Source organism: Bos indicus, chromosome 4 (assembly GCF_029378745.1).
Source record: "Bos indicus isolate NIAB-ARS_2022 breed Sahiwal x Tharparkar chromosome 4, NIAB-ARS_B.indTharparkar_mat_pri_1.0, whole genome shotgun sequence".
Lineage (NCBI taxonomy): Eukaryota > Metazoa > Chordata > Mammalia > Artiodactyla > Bovidae > Bos > Bos indicus.
In genome coordinates this window covers 113,030,288-113,044,640 of record NC_091763.1, presented here as the reverse complement: position 1 = coordinate 113,044,640, position 14,353 = coordinate 113,030,288, and the positions used below count along the sequence as shown (strand labels likewise).

At 51.2% G+C, this 14,353-nt stretch overlaps 2 protein-coding genes across 4 annotated transcripts in view; both read right to left on the bottom strand.

Moving 5' to 3' along the window:
- Positions 1-5,533, bottom strand: part of ZNF862 (zinc finger protein 862) — a 33,172-nt gene extending 27,639 nt beyond the window's left edge. Inside the window, exon 1 of one of the 3 annotated variants that reach the window (XM_019959263.2) lies at positions 5,399-5,533. Coding sequence is in view for 2 of the 3 variants with exons in the window: in XM_019959262.2 (XP_019814821.2) it covers positions 5,273-5,296 (24 nt within the window). In the remaining variant the exon portion in view is untranslated. Of the gene's footprint in view, positions 1-5,272 lie in introns of all 3 variants that reach the window. The other 2 variants (XM_019959262.2, XM_019959261.2) reach the window with 2 other exon arrangements.
- A 4,087-nt stretch (positions 5,534-9,620) lies between these two features.
- Positions 9,621-14,353, bottom strand: part of SSPO (SCO-spondin) — a 51,503-nt gene continuing 46,770 nt past the window's right edge. The window contains 10 exon segments of the mRNA XM_070787140.1: positions 9,621-9,753; positions 10,391-10,541; positions 11,928-12,058; positions 12,302-12,362; positions 12,498-12,593; positions 12,903-13,120; positions 13,421-13,467; positions 13,594-13,736; positions 13,836-13,963; positions 14,062-14,264. Coding sequence (XP_070643241.1) covers positions 9,731-9,753; positions 10,391-10,541; positions 11,928-12,058; positions 12,302-12,362; positions 12,498-12,593; positions 12,903-13,120; positions 13,421-13,467; positions 13,594-13,736; positions 13,836-13,963; positions 14,062-14,264 — 1,201 coding nt within the window. The 3' untranslated portion in view covers positions 9,621-9,730.

Sequence of the window (14,353 nt, the reverse complement as noted above, 5' to 3'; positions counted from 1 at the left end):
GTGTGGGGGTGAGGGCAGGGGGAGAAGGATCTGAGGAAATGGATGTGAGGCAGGGAGGAAAACAGTCTGTAAAAAACAAAAGTATCAATAGCCCCAGAGAAGTAAGATATTGCAGCCATGAACCAAGTGGTTATAAAAGAAATAATCAGAAAACACTCAGAATCTGTTGCTGGTTATCCTTTTAAATTTTGTACCACCAACATTTATCAGCTACTCAAAGAAATAATATTAATAAATAAAATTCTCAACAACAAAAAACCCTCCCCCAAAGAAAAACATTTTGGGAAATCACATCCTTGGGGTATCGGCCGTTTCAAAGTGACAACACTGAAGGGACTATTTGGTAAGTCCAAATAGTCCAATGGCTATTTCCATTTATAGCAAGTTATAGTACATTTTTAAAAATTTGCCTATAACTTTATATTCCAATTTTAAGTACATGAAATATCTAACTTCAGCAAAGAAGCTTCTTGAGAAAAACAGTATACATAATTCTTATAAGTCACTATTGATTTGTATATTTAAAAATAATTTGAGCATTTTTCTTGTAAATCAATATTTACTGCAGAAAATTTAGACAGAAAGCCAAAAAACAAAAACAAAAAATGCTTTAAGATCATCCACAATCTCCCCAATGAAAAAGAATTAGTATTTACATTTGATATGCAACTTGCAAGTCTTTTGTCTATGACTATGTATGAACAGTTTTTAAAGTAACAATAGAATTGTACTGCCAATGTGTATGTTTTAAATAACTATTCATTCTCAGAGTGTCTTCCAAAGCAAAATATGATTATAATTCCAAAAAACTGCTGCAAGCACACTGCAGGATGGACTCCACTAAAAGCAGGCAATCAGACAGGAAACAGGTACACACAGGATATGGCCTAAGGAGAGTCAGTGCGGGAAAGGGGGTAGAAAACCCTCAAGATTATAACGAAGGAAAATCCCAGGACTACTGCACACCAAGGCGACAGGGCAAGCTGTTCCGACCAGGACAGGTCAGTGTGTGACCAAGGGCAAGCAGGGCTCCCTGTTCATTCCACACACCCTGCCTTCCTGAGGGAACAGGTGGGCATAATGAAAGCCACCGGACCCATCACTCTATGAGTGCCACAAGGATGGAGAACACGGCCAGGGCTGAATGTTTAGATACTAAAGAAGTATCTTCCCACAAAAGCCTTGTGATGACTGCAATGTAAAACACACACCTACACACAGACACACACACACAAATCTGCTTGAACAGGAGGACTTTCTTACCTACACAGACAGCAAGGAATATCCCTGGATGTTCTATTTTAGTGATTCCTACTGTCTATAGGTAGAGCTGAGTTCTGAGCCCAGCACCAAGTTCCCTGGATCTGAGCCTGACTCCCCTTCCTCAGCTCTAGACATTGCCCCACCTGGAACCTCTACTGCAGTCAGGTCAGGTAAATATAATTGTAATCACAACCCTATATTACTCCTTTCTTCCCTCCACACACCCAGTCTTCAGATTCCCCGATTCTGCCCACTTCCACCAACCCACTTAAGTTCCTACTCACAGTCCATCTCTTTCTCAAGGGATTTCCTGTCCACCGAGCAAAGCACTTCTTCCCCTGAGCAGGAAGCCCTTATGATGCCTGGTGCTCGGAAGCTTACACTGATTATCTTATTTTATAACCACCTTCACCATCACCACCCTTCCTCCCATCACCACCACAGGATTTCATAGGCATTAATTCATTTGTTCACTGAATACACATTTTATTTGTTTCTGTGTGTGCCTGGAGATCCTAATATATAAAAGACACAATATTCATCAAGGAGAATAAAACCCCTTGGGAGGTGACAGACAACTATGATATAAGTGCAACAACAAAACTGGGTCCAGAGAGCAAATGAGAAGGGAATAATCACTTCTAGGGGAAGGGGAGGAGGTTTGCTAGAGGTCGGTGACCAGGAACCAGAGATGTTGTTGAGGCAATAAACAAATATACAATAAATACCCCTATCTGGCAGCACCAACAAATCTCCCAGCAGACACAGAACATGGTGTTCGTCACAGCACCCACACCTATAGCAGAAAGGCCTCTGCAGACATGTTATCTTGAGTCATTTGAATGTTCAAAAAATACTAAGAACCTATTACATGCCATATATTGCTCCACTATTCTAGCTGGGGTATAGCATACAGTGAGTCAGCAAACATGTGAGTAAATAAATAAATGTGAGAATTTTATACAGTAATAAGGGCTGGGAAGAAAATGAAACAGGATAATGGTATAGAGTGACAGGGAAGTCTTTGACCTCTATCCATTCTTCTGCCAGTGACAAGCAAGACACCCCACACCCAATCCTATAGGCCAAGACTGCCTTTACTTAATAAATATCACAAAATAGCATCAAAGGAAGATTCTAATAATAGATCAATAATACCTCACATGGACCCCCCAGTCTTCCAGCTTTGAGCCAAAAGAGTGATATAAAGAATGGAACTTTCCCTGGCACCTCAGACAGTAAAAAATCTGCCTGCAGCGCAGAAGAACTCAGTTCAATCCCTGGATTGGGAAGATCCCCTGGAGAAGGGAATGGCTATCCATTCCCGTACTCTTTCCTGGAGAATGCCATGGACAGAGGAGACTAGGAGGCTTCAGTCCATGTGGCTGCAAAGAGTCGAATACAACTGAGTGACTAATACTTTCACTTTTAGAATAGCACAGCTATTCTACCCAGGCCTTAGTTATCATCAGTCATCTGCATATCATCTTACATGTCTAGTTTGTTCTGTAATCACTTTATCTTTGAATAACATTCTCATTCCCCAAGCTAAAAAAACGCATACACCTGGAAAGGGTGTCCTTTTGATATCCTGCAATCAAGATTAGAATCAAGAATGAAATTTCCAGTCCCCAAGGTTTTCAATTAGTGATTGGGCCTGAAAAGGATTTCCCTCATAGCTCAGTTGGTAAAGAATCTGCCTGCAATGCAGGAGACCCCAGTTTGATTCCTTGGTCAGGAAGATCCCCTGGAGAAGGGATAGGCTACCCAGTATTCTGGCCTGGAAAATTCCATGGAAGACCATAGGGATGCAAAAAGTCGGACATGACTGAGTGACTTTCACTTTCCTGAAAAGGACATAAAATTTCTCTTCCACTTCCCAAAATATTTGTAGTTCTCTCTTTTCAAACTAAAGACTAAGAAAGTCTACAAATGGACAGAATCGCTTGAAATCAACCTCAAATCACTAATTCCAATTTGCAATGCCAATTGTTTATAGCCCTTCTTCCCCACTACATTTTGCTTCCCCTGTCCAAAATCAGGTTCAGTTTAAAATAAACCTCGGATATTACCTGAGGGCAAGGGCCATTTCCTTTACTTTTTTTGTATCCCCTAAAGCAGGAGTTGGGGCTTCCCAACTCCTGAGTGAGTGAGTTGGGGCTTCCCCCTTCCTGAGTGAAGTCGCTCAGTCGTGTCCAACTCTTTGTGACCCTATGGACTGTAGCCTGCCAGGTTCCTCCATCCACAGGGTTTTTCCAGGCAAGAATACTGGAATGGGTTGCCATTTCCTTCTCCAGGGTATCTTCCCAACCCAGGGATCGAACCTGGGTTTCCTGCACTGCAGGCATACTCTTTACCGTCTGAGCCACCAGGAAAGCCCTCCCAGTTGGTGCTAGTGGTAAAGAATCCACCTGCCAATGCAGGAGCCATAAGAGACAATGGTCAGATCCCTGGGTTGGGAAGATCCCCTGGAGGAGGGCATGGCAACCCACTCCAGTGTTGTTGCCTGGAGAATCCCATGGACAGAGGAGCCTGGCGGGCTACAGTCCTTAGGGTTGCAAAGAGTTGGACACAACTAAAGTGACTTAGCATGGCACAGCACAGCAAAGCAGGGGTCCCCCAACATTCAGGATCTAATGCCGAATGATCTGAGGTGAGGCTGATGTAAGAAGAAGAAGAAGTACACAATAAATACAATGTGCTTGAATAATCCTGAAACCATCTCCCACAACTGTCACCACCCTCCCCCCAACATTATTCCCCTCTGGTCCGTGGAAAAACTGTCCTTCAGATAGCCAGTCCCTGGCACCAAAAACGCTGCAGACCGCTGCCCTAAAGTGCTAAGTATGAGGCTAGCAGGCAGGGCATCTTCAATCTTCCTCTGGTTAGGTTGTTGGACTGTTTATAGGTTGTTACATCTGGAAAATGCATTGTGGAGAGGGCTGAGTAAGGAAAAGATGCTTAAGCAAGGAGTAACTTCTTTTGTAATTCAAAGTCTTTCCCAGTCTTCCCAGGAATAAGTACAGCATCAAAATACCCTCCTGATTCTTTCTCTCTTTTGTCTGTGGGGCCACCCTGCCGCGCTTGTCCATGTTACTGAGGTGAAACTGCAGGAGAGTTCCTGGAGGAAAGTGGTCATTTCATATTTATCCTGTACTTCCAGATTCTCCATCAACTTAAATCCCTGACCACAAAGGCTTATTAAACGAGCAATTTTTTTTAAAAAAGAGACTCAATCCGCATTCGAAAATGTTTGCTGAAGACATTCCTCTTTGGCCAGAGAAGAAACAACCCTCAAGAACTAGCATCAAAGAATATCCAGAAAGATCTTAGTCCCCAAAGTCTGCCATGGTCTCCAAGTCAAGAGCATGCGACCACGCTGGTCTTTGCTGACAGACTCTGAGCTCTTAGCAATCCTGCCAAACCCACTTAACTCTGTCTTTAAGCACTCTTCCCCACCTTTTCTAGCAACTCAGCTTCTTGCCCAAAGCCTGAAGAAAAATTTACGGGAATATGCTTCTCAGAAATATTCAGATACTCCACGAAGTAGAAATTGGCAAGAAATACTCCAGATGCCAAGTCTTTTGCTTCTCAGCCCTTTCTTGGGAAGAGACATCTAGGCAGGGCCAAGCCCTCATCCTGCCCTCCCCTGGCTCCCAGCACTGGTGTCTTATCCAGCCTCAAAGCCTTAAAACACCACAGGCCTCTAAACGCCAACGTTGGGAAAAACGGGAAGCCCTTACGCATTACTCCACTACGCGGGTCACCCACCCAGCACCAACGGGGCGACCACTCGGCAGAGCGCGGCTGAGCCAGCCGCGGAGGGAGGGAGCGGAAGGCTGCGCGGGACTCGCCGGGAGAGCGAACGAAGAGGCGGGCGAGCGGGCGAGTCCTTCCCTGCAAGGGGGGCTCATCTGCGCGGACTCCGCCTGTAGCGCCCGCCTCGCCGAAGCCCAGACCTGGGACCGACGGGAGGGGAGTGACGGCCCCGGGGCCCGTCCAGGCCTACCTTCCCCGACTCCCTGGGCTCCATGGCCCCGCTTTCGGTGGCCCGTGCTACCCCCGCCACTGCCGTCAGGCCGCCCCCTCCCCCCGCGGCCTGGCCTGAGGACGCCGCAGCCGCCGCCGCGACCACCTGAGACAACCCGGATTCCTTGAGGGGAGGGTGCCCGAGAGGGAGGGAGCGCGGCCCGGAATCGGCAGTGCCTCCTCAGAGGGGGCGGTGGCGCTCGCGGCTCCCGGAGAGGCGCGCGGCCGGTACTCGCGTCGCACCGGGCGAACCACTTTACGGCACCCCCCCAGCCCGGGGCATCATGGGAAGCGCAGTCCAGGCTCAGTAAGCGGCTCCGAGAGCCGCTTGTTGGCTTGGGGAATACAGGGTCTCGGTTGGACAGAGCGGTTCGTTCTCTACCCTCTCCACTCTCCAGGGCCCAACAGTAAGGGCAGAGTGCTCTGATTGGGCTATAAGATTGCTTGTTCTTGCGTCTGTTCCTTCCCATTTTTGCCAGTAACTGCAGTTGCATAGGACTCTCCTGTCGGGGTGGTCTGAGGAACATGAAGGGACAGAGGGTAAATACAGAATCACTGGGCATTGGAGCAGAAGTGTCCAGCCTGGCTTCCTCCCTCTCCACCCCATCCTGGAAGCAGAGCTGGAGACCAAGGTTTGGTCCTGGAAAGTGACCCAAGAGAGCAGACCTTGGGACTTGGGAGGGTTAAGCAGGGAAGAGGAAAAATTGATGGATGGATGCGTTTTCGAGGTCACTGCTGTAGGTATTGGGAGCTTCATTCCACTTCTAAGAATTATACAGAATGCCCCTCCCCATAATAGTCCATTGAACAATGGGAGGAGGAGAGCTCAGCATTCATCCATTGCTCCCATCCCCAGAAGTTGAGAGTTGCCCAACGAGACGGTAACTGCACTCGGTCCTCACACTTGTACTTCTAGCTGTGCTTGTATGGAGGCCAGGTGGACACTCTGTGGTCAGAAAGCCCTGGGGCAGAAAGCAAAAGAAGCTTGAAAAGAAGCTGCTGCTGCTAAGTCGCTTCAGTGGTGTCAGACTCTGTGCGACCCCATAGACGGCAGCCCACCAGGCTCCCCCGTCCCTAGGATTCTCCAGGCAAGAACACGAGTGGGCTGCCATTTCCTTCTCTAATGCATGAAAGTGAAAAGTGAAAGTGAAGTCACTCAGTCATGTCCAACTCTTAGCGACCCCATGGACTGCAGCCTAGCGGCTCCTCCGTCCATGGGATTTTCTAGGCAAAAGTACTGGAGTAGGGTGCCATTGCCTTCTCCGTGAAAAGAATCTATATAATGGCAAATCAGCACATGAACAAGAATGCTCAGCATCATTGGTCATTTGTTGTGGAGTCACTAAATCGTGTCCGGCTCTCTGCGACGCCATGGACTGCAGCATACCAGGTTTCCCTGTCCTTAAGTATCTCCCAGAGTTTGCTCAGATTCATGGACATTGAGTCAGTGATGTTATCCAGCCATTTCATTAGTCATTAAGGAAATACAAATTAAAATTGCAATGGGACACAACTTCATACCCACCGAATGGGTAATAAAAAAAAAATAAGAAAGATAACAGCAAGTGTTGGAGAGGATGTAGAGAAATGAGCCCTGGTACATTTTGGGGCAGAAGTGGGGATGGCATAGGGGCAGGGGAGGGAGATGTAAAATGGTGCAACCACTTTGGGAAACGGTTTGAAAGTTTCTTAAGAGGTTAAACTTACCATATGACCTAGCAATTCCCACTGCTAGGTATATACCCAAGAGAAATGAAAACATGACCACACAAAGACTTGTATAGGAATGTTTATAGCAGCTTTAAATGTTTATAGCATGAGTTTGAGCAAGCTCCAGGAGTTGGTGATGGACAGGGAAGCCTGGTATGCTATAGTCCATGAAGTAACAAAGAGTCAGACACAACTGAATGACTAAATTGAACTGAATTGATGGCAGCTTTATTCATAGTAGACCAAAAACAAGGAAGTACTCAACTGTCCATCAACTGATGAATGCGTAGATAAAATATGGCATATCCACACAATGGATTACTATTCAGCAACAAAAGGGAACAAGCTGTTGGCACATGCTATAATATGAAAGTGTGAAAGGAAAGGAAAATAAAAATGGAGTTGGTATTGCTAAGAGAGCTCTTGAAAATGGAGCTGAGAGTCCATTAAGGACGTGTGACTTATTCATTTCTCAGCCTGGGTGGAATCTGATCTTTTGACTTGTTGGCTTGGGGAATACAGGGTCTTGTTGATTTGTTGGTTTGGGGAATACAGGGTCCAGAATACCGTCCAGAAACTCAAGATACTAACCAGACCCTTACCCTAAAATATGATCATCTGTTTACTTCTTGGATCCACGGACAAAGCAATGTTGCATGCTATTTTAGTTAACAATAATTGTTGCTGCCATCAAGCCATCAACAACTGTAGCCACAGCCCCATGGTGTACCCTGAGGGGATTCAGGATGGAGGAAAACAGGGTACTGACCCAAATAGTTAAGATGCATAGGTAAGGGATAATTTCAATGAACCCAGACTCTTGCATCTCCCCATACATAGAAAAGCACTACAATCATTAACTGGAGATATCAGTATTTTGTGATTAGCAATAATCAATTGATGTTCAACTACATTTTTTTTTCCTCAGAAAAATCTCCTATTATTCCTCCACTGCCTCAGAGCTGTCTGAAAGGCTGTCTCCCAAAACATAGTCCTCAGTAAGGGCTCCAAATAAAACAGGCAATTTTTAGGTAGCGTGTTTTTCTTCCGTTGACAGGCCTTCTTTAAAATGACTCCTGATTCTTAGTATTAGTAATATGCTCAGTCATGTCTGACTCTTTTTCAACCCCATGTGTAGCCCACCAGGCTCCTCTGTCCATGGAATTTTCCAGCTAAGAATACTGGAATGGGTTGCCATTTCTTACTGCAGGGGCTCTTCCCAACCCAGGGATTGCATTTGCAGGCGGATTCTTCACCACTAGCACCACCTGATTACTTATCGACAACTATTTTCTGACTCACATCAGACTCAATCCACTCTCTCCAGGCAACTTTAAACAACCTCGTGGCTCTTTGTTTTTATTAGCCCCCAAATCTTTCTCTTCCTCAGAACACTCCTTCAGGGTTACCCGTATCCATGTCTCCTGAATTGTAATTCTTAAGGTTCCCAATAAATTTATTTGCAACCTCCTGTATTATTTATTTTGCTTGACAGATGAATCTCAAAATCATCATGCTAATACAAAGGAGCCAGACATTTATATAAAGTGTCCAGAACAGGCACATCTTAGTTCAGTTCAGTCACTCAGTCGTGTCCAAATATTTGAGACCCCATGGACTGCAGCAGGCCAGGCTTCCCTGTCCATCACCAGCTCCCAGAACCTGCTCAAACTCATGTCCATAGAGTCGGTGGTGCCATTCAACCATCTCATCCTGTCTGCCCCTTCTCCTCCCACCCTCAATCTTTCCCAGTATCAGGGTCTTTTCCAATGAGTCGGTTCTTCGCATCAGGTGGCCAAAGTATTGGAGCTTCAGCTTCAGCATCAGTCCTTCCAAAGAATATTCAGGACTGATTTCCTTTAGGATGGACTGGTTTGAACTCATTGCAGTCCAAGGAACTCTCAAGAGTCTTCTCCAACACCACAGTTCAAAAGCATCAATTCTTTGGTGCTTAGCTTTCTTTATAGTCCAACTCTCACATTCATACACGACTACTGGAAAAACCATAGCTTTGACTAGACGGACCCAATAAAATGGATTGTTTTATACAATCACTGGGCCTGGAGGTGGGAAGAATGTATCATAAATTGGCTTGAAATAATGCAAATGTTCTAAAACTAGCCTGTGGTGATGTTTGTGTGTGTTTTCTATGAAAGTCAACTTTTATAAAACTTTGTGTGTTTTCCATAAGTCATCAAAGTGTAAACTCAAAATGGGTGAATTTCATAGGATCTAAATTATATCTCAATAAAACTTTTCAGAAGGAGGAAGAGAAGCAGACCTCAGCATGAGATGAATGTATCTTGCATGGAAATGCCTGCCAGAGCTGCAACTGCTATCAGATGGGGTGAGGGATGGGACCTGGGGCCCTAGAGATGTCTCGTACCAGAAATCTTAAGACTTTACATCCCAACTGCTAAAGATGAGGAATCTGAGGTTCAGATATGGGAAGTGACTTGCCCAAGTTCACTAGCATGAGCGATTCGCAGAGGTTTCCCAGGTGGCAGTCCTTGTGCAGGTCCAGGCCAGGGCGCAGAACCCACCCTCCCACCCCCACAACTCCCAGCCCACCTCCCCTCCCCTGTGAATCCTGGGATGCAGACTCTGTACACGGGCTTGCTGCCAATGTCACTTTATTTGGAATATGCTAGAACTAGAATAGGGGATGGGGGACGGGGCATGGGAGGAGGGGTCATGATGGCCAGTGCAGGCATCATCAGGGAAGCCGTCAGCGCTCTGAGAAATCACCTCCTGGAGGACAAATAAGAGGGAGATGCGCTATCAAAAAAGGCAGGGTAATCGGGCTGGGAAGGGATGGGGCTGGAGAGAGGGAGGGTGCTGAGCAAACTGGCAGGAGAGGAAGGGAGAGCCGCCAGGAGGAAGACCGCAGTCACGGTAAGCTTCTGCCCCAGGCGTTCTCAGCGCCCTTCCATCTCTTTCTCACCCCCCACACTGTGTGGTGGCCTCGGGTTAACCTGTACCAGGTGTTTATAGAGAACCTGGCACTTCGCATACAGCCTCTCACCAAGTCCTCCCAACAAGCCTGTGCAGATCGTCACCTGGGTGTAAAGACGAGGTCATGGAACCTCAACAAGGAAGGAAATGGATGAGCTGGGATTCGAACCTGATGTGCCTGACCCCGAACATCTGGGCTTAAGTGTGATTAGAGAACAAACCAACAAGAATGCTAAGAAGGGGAATGGAGCAGAGCAGAAGGACTCGGAGGAGGAAACTCCCGCGAGGGGCTGTCGGGTAACGCGCCCGGCCTGGCCAGCTCCTGGCCTCAGGTGACCCCAGACCCCGGCCTAAGCCCCGGCCCCGCCCCCGCCCCACCCAAGACCCCGCCCACAAAGAACCCCGCCCCTCCGGGAACCCCGCCCACACCCACCCTGGCAGGCGCTGCACTGGCAGCTGTGAATGACCGGCAGCACCACCAGCTCTGTGCGGCCGCCAGGGCAGCGCAGGTTCAGGATGCGCACCGGGTTCTCAGGGTCTAGGCGGTAGCTACAGCAGTCACACTGACTCTGCAGGTACGGCTCCTGGGCGAGAGGGAGCGGATGGCTGAGCTGGGGAGGGGCAAAGAGTTTGCCCAAGCCACCTGCCTTCCCTGGCCTTTCCTATCCAAGACAGCAGAGTGCAGGGAGAACCAGATCCCAAGATCTCAGTTCCCAGACCTCTTCGCCAAATAGGGAAGCCAGGCGGGGGGCGTGTCACCACCAAGCCCCCAGTTCTCCAAGAAGCCCACCTCCTCCATTCCAGGCCCCACCCGTCTGAGCATCCAACAACTTGCAGGTTAAACGAGTGCTTTTTTAACACGCTCATCACTGCATCCTGGTAGCAGTGGGGAAAAACACGGGTCTACTTCTAAGTCTAGTTGAAGAGACAGAGTAGTAATTTCTGAACCTACAAATAATGAAGTCCTCAACTGCACAGTCCGATCCTAAGTGCAAAGTGAGTTCTCACTCCAAAGCAGGCACTCTTGCTTTATGATTATACAGTAACTCTGTGAGTCCTGCTGAACGTTTGATTTAATTTTACGTGTAATTCTAACTTTATTTTTAAGTAGATCATACATTCACACAATACCAAGTTAAAGATCGACAACAGAAAAATATTCTCCCCCGATTGTATCCCACTGCCACTTACTTTTTCCTCCCCAGAAAAAAAAAAATGTATTAACTGTCCTCTCCTCACTCTGTGTTTTTAAAAAAAAACCCAAAAAGTGATTTGAGAGGCATTTCCAAAAGGTTTCAGGAGTGCTCGGAGGAGCAGGAGAGTGGCCACAGGTTGAGGACCAGGTGGGAAAGCACCTTTGTCTTCCAGGCATAGGTTACTTTGGCCAGGTGGGCTGAGGCAGGGCCAGGAGCCGAGTGAGGCTCCACTCTGGCTGGATGCCGGGCAGGTCGGAGCCACAGCTCTCCAGGCTCAGGGCTGGGGGAGTCAGGGTGACACAGGGCTCCTGAGGAGGTCGGCACCAGGAGGGTGAACACAGAGCGGAGCTCTGTCTCAGTCTTCTGGGCAACGTCCAGGATGAGACTACCGTGGATAACATCTGCCCTTCAGCCTTCGCTCACTGTATCACGGGTTAACTCAGCGCCTCCCTGCCCTTCTCTGTTGTTCTGGCTGGCCTGTCTTGAGGGGCACAGTGGGCCGAAAAGTAGGTGCCAGGGGCTGTGTGGGGCCACAGTAGGGAGGAGCGGGACAAAAGCCCCAGGAGGGGCAGGAGGCAGGCAGCAGGCTCCAGAGCCCAAGCCCCACTGAGGTCGCCAGGCCACCTGGCTCTGATCAGCTGTAGGCCTGCGAGATGACTCTGTCGCTCATGTCCCCTGGGCTCTGCCTGGGTTCTGGGCTCGCAGCCGCAGGCCCTGGGTGTCTGCCGGTTGAGCTGCCTCCCTGAGCCGGCAGGCCCCCCGCCCCATGCTCACCTCAGGCAGGACGTTGGTGCTGGACGGGCAGTGCCCGCTGCAGTAGTTCACTTCCACCTGCTCTAGGTAGCAGGCGCCCTTGGTGAGGTTGCGAAGCTCCGTGAGGTGCCTACAGGAGACGGGCTGCTCTTCTGTAGGAGAGGGGCAGGGCAGGGAGTGGACCGTGATGAGGGGACTTCATGAGGCAACAGAGCGTGGACCCGAGCAGGGCAGGCTGGGTGGGGTGGCCTGGTATTGTGACGCAGTGCCGGGGGGTCTTCACTCTGCTAATCTACATGGTGGGGAGGACGGGGGAAGGTGGCCTCCCGAGGGCAGGGGGTGGGGGTGGGAGAAGGGCCCAGAGCAGGCAGGAGGGGCCCCCCGTCCCGGCGTACCCGGAGCCTCCTGGCGGCAAGTGGGACAGCAGCCTCCAGGCTCCTGCACGGCCGTCTCACCCTGCAGACGGAGGGGGCACCCCAGTCCGCTCAGGAGGAAGGCCCAGTGCCCCACACTGCCTGCTTGAGGCCCTGAGACCACCCTTCAGGGAGGGACCCAGGAAGGAGCCCAGGGCCACGGGGCTCAGGTGGGTACCTGGGCACAGGTGAGCGGGGGGCAGTGCTGGGTGCAGATACTCTCCCCGCTGACGCAGCGGCAGCTCTCACAGGCCTCCTGCCACTCGGATCCCGGCTGGGGAAGGGGGGCAGAACTTGCTCTCCACACCCCCCTCCCCATCACAGACTTTTCTGTTACCCAGCCCCCACCCCGAGCCCACCCAGGGGCCTGGCCAGGGCAGTGGCCTGAGACCAGCGTCGGCAGCAAGGGTTTCAGGAGGGAGGTGGGCCCCTGGGGGCCAGAGATGGTCCAAGTGTGCCAGCCGCTGGCCAAGCTGCCTGCTGCTGCGGGTCCGGGTACAGGGGTAGGAGCCAGGGACAAACCAGTAGTCCAGAGCCCTGGGTCAGGAAGGGCCAGGGGGCACTGAGGGCCACAGTGGCTCACCGGGTGGGGGCGCCCATGGTGCCAGCACTCGCAGAGATCCACGGGCACGCAGGGGCCCTCCTGGCTGCGGAAGTGCCCGCGCTGGCACACACAGCCCGGGGCCTGCCTCCCACTGCAGTTGCCCTGGGTCTCTGTGGCGTTGGGTTCCCGGCACGTCTGCTCGCAGGGCCCCAGCTCCCCGGGGGCCACCTGCTGCCACGTTTCTCCGGGGGGGCACTCTGCCAGGGAAGACCACCCATCCCACCACTCAGGTCAGCCCTGGGTCCAGCCTCCACCCTCCCCCTCCCACACTGGGCACCCCAGGTCCCTCCCCGCTCCTCAGCACTGCCCACTCGGCTCCAGCAGCCTCCAGATATCCTGGTCTCCAAACCCACCTCTCAGCTTCTATCCACCCTCCCATATAGTAGTGGGGCCCAGCTTGGTGGCTGGAGGGTAGCACTGGCCCCTCTCCCCTCATCAGGGCAGCCTGGCCTTGGCTTTGGAGGGACCAGCAGGAAACTGGGCAGCCCACATCTCACCCTGACAGTCAGTGAGGGAGCAGCTGAAGGCTCCACCTTGGCAGATGCTGGGAAGACAAATGCTCTCTTCAGACGCCTGCCATGCCTTCCTCCCCACCCCCATTCTCAGCTCCCCACCCGTACTCCCAGCACCCCACCCTGACACTCTCCCCACCCACACTCCCGGCCCTTACCAGTGGGTGCAGTTCTGGGTGAGCAGAGTCCCTGGGGGCAGCTCTCGATGCTGCTCTTCAAGAGTCAAGGTGAGGCCCCAGGGCAGAGACAGCTGGGTGCAGGGGCACTCGGCAGGGGGCACACACGTGCCGTTGTGCAGTAGCTGAGGCGGGGCAAGTTCGAGTTACATGTGACCACCACTCCTGCCCCCCCACCAGCCTGGTCCCCGACTCGAGAGTCAGGGCACAGCGCCCGAACCCACCTGCCCTCTGGGGCAGTCACAGCCAAGCTGGCAGGGTTCCTGCATGCAGGGGGTGCCAGGCTGCAGATGCGAACAGAGGCGCGGGCACGAGACAGCGCAGGCACTGAGCACCTGGCCGGGTGGGCACTCTGGGGGTGGAGGGGAAGCAGAGAGTGAGGTGGAGTCCAAGGGGGGTCCTCAGGACAGGCCCCAGGCTGGGCAGGAACCTACCACCCTGGGCACTAACCGGGGCAGGGCTGCAGGTTACAATCCTGCCGTTGCTCCATGTCCTGGGCCTGGCACGGTGTCACCCCGGGGCCCTCCTTGCAGCTCCGATGTCTTTTGGTGGTGCCCCCACCACAGGGAGCAGAGCAGTTGCTCCAGGCTGACCAAGGCCCGAGGGTTGGACACTCATGGGAGGAGCACGCCAGGGACCCGTTGACACAGGTGCTGGGGGCAGGGGTGTGCAGAAAGGGCTCAGAGCCCCGAGAGTCAGGGTGAACAGCCTTTGCTCCCTAACAATGCCCCATTCCTTGAGC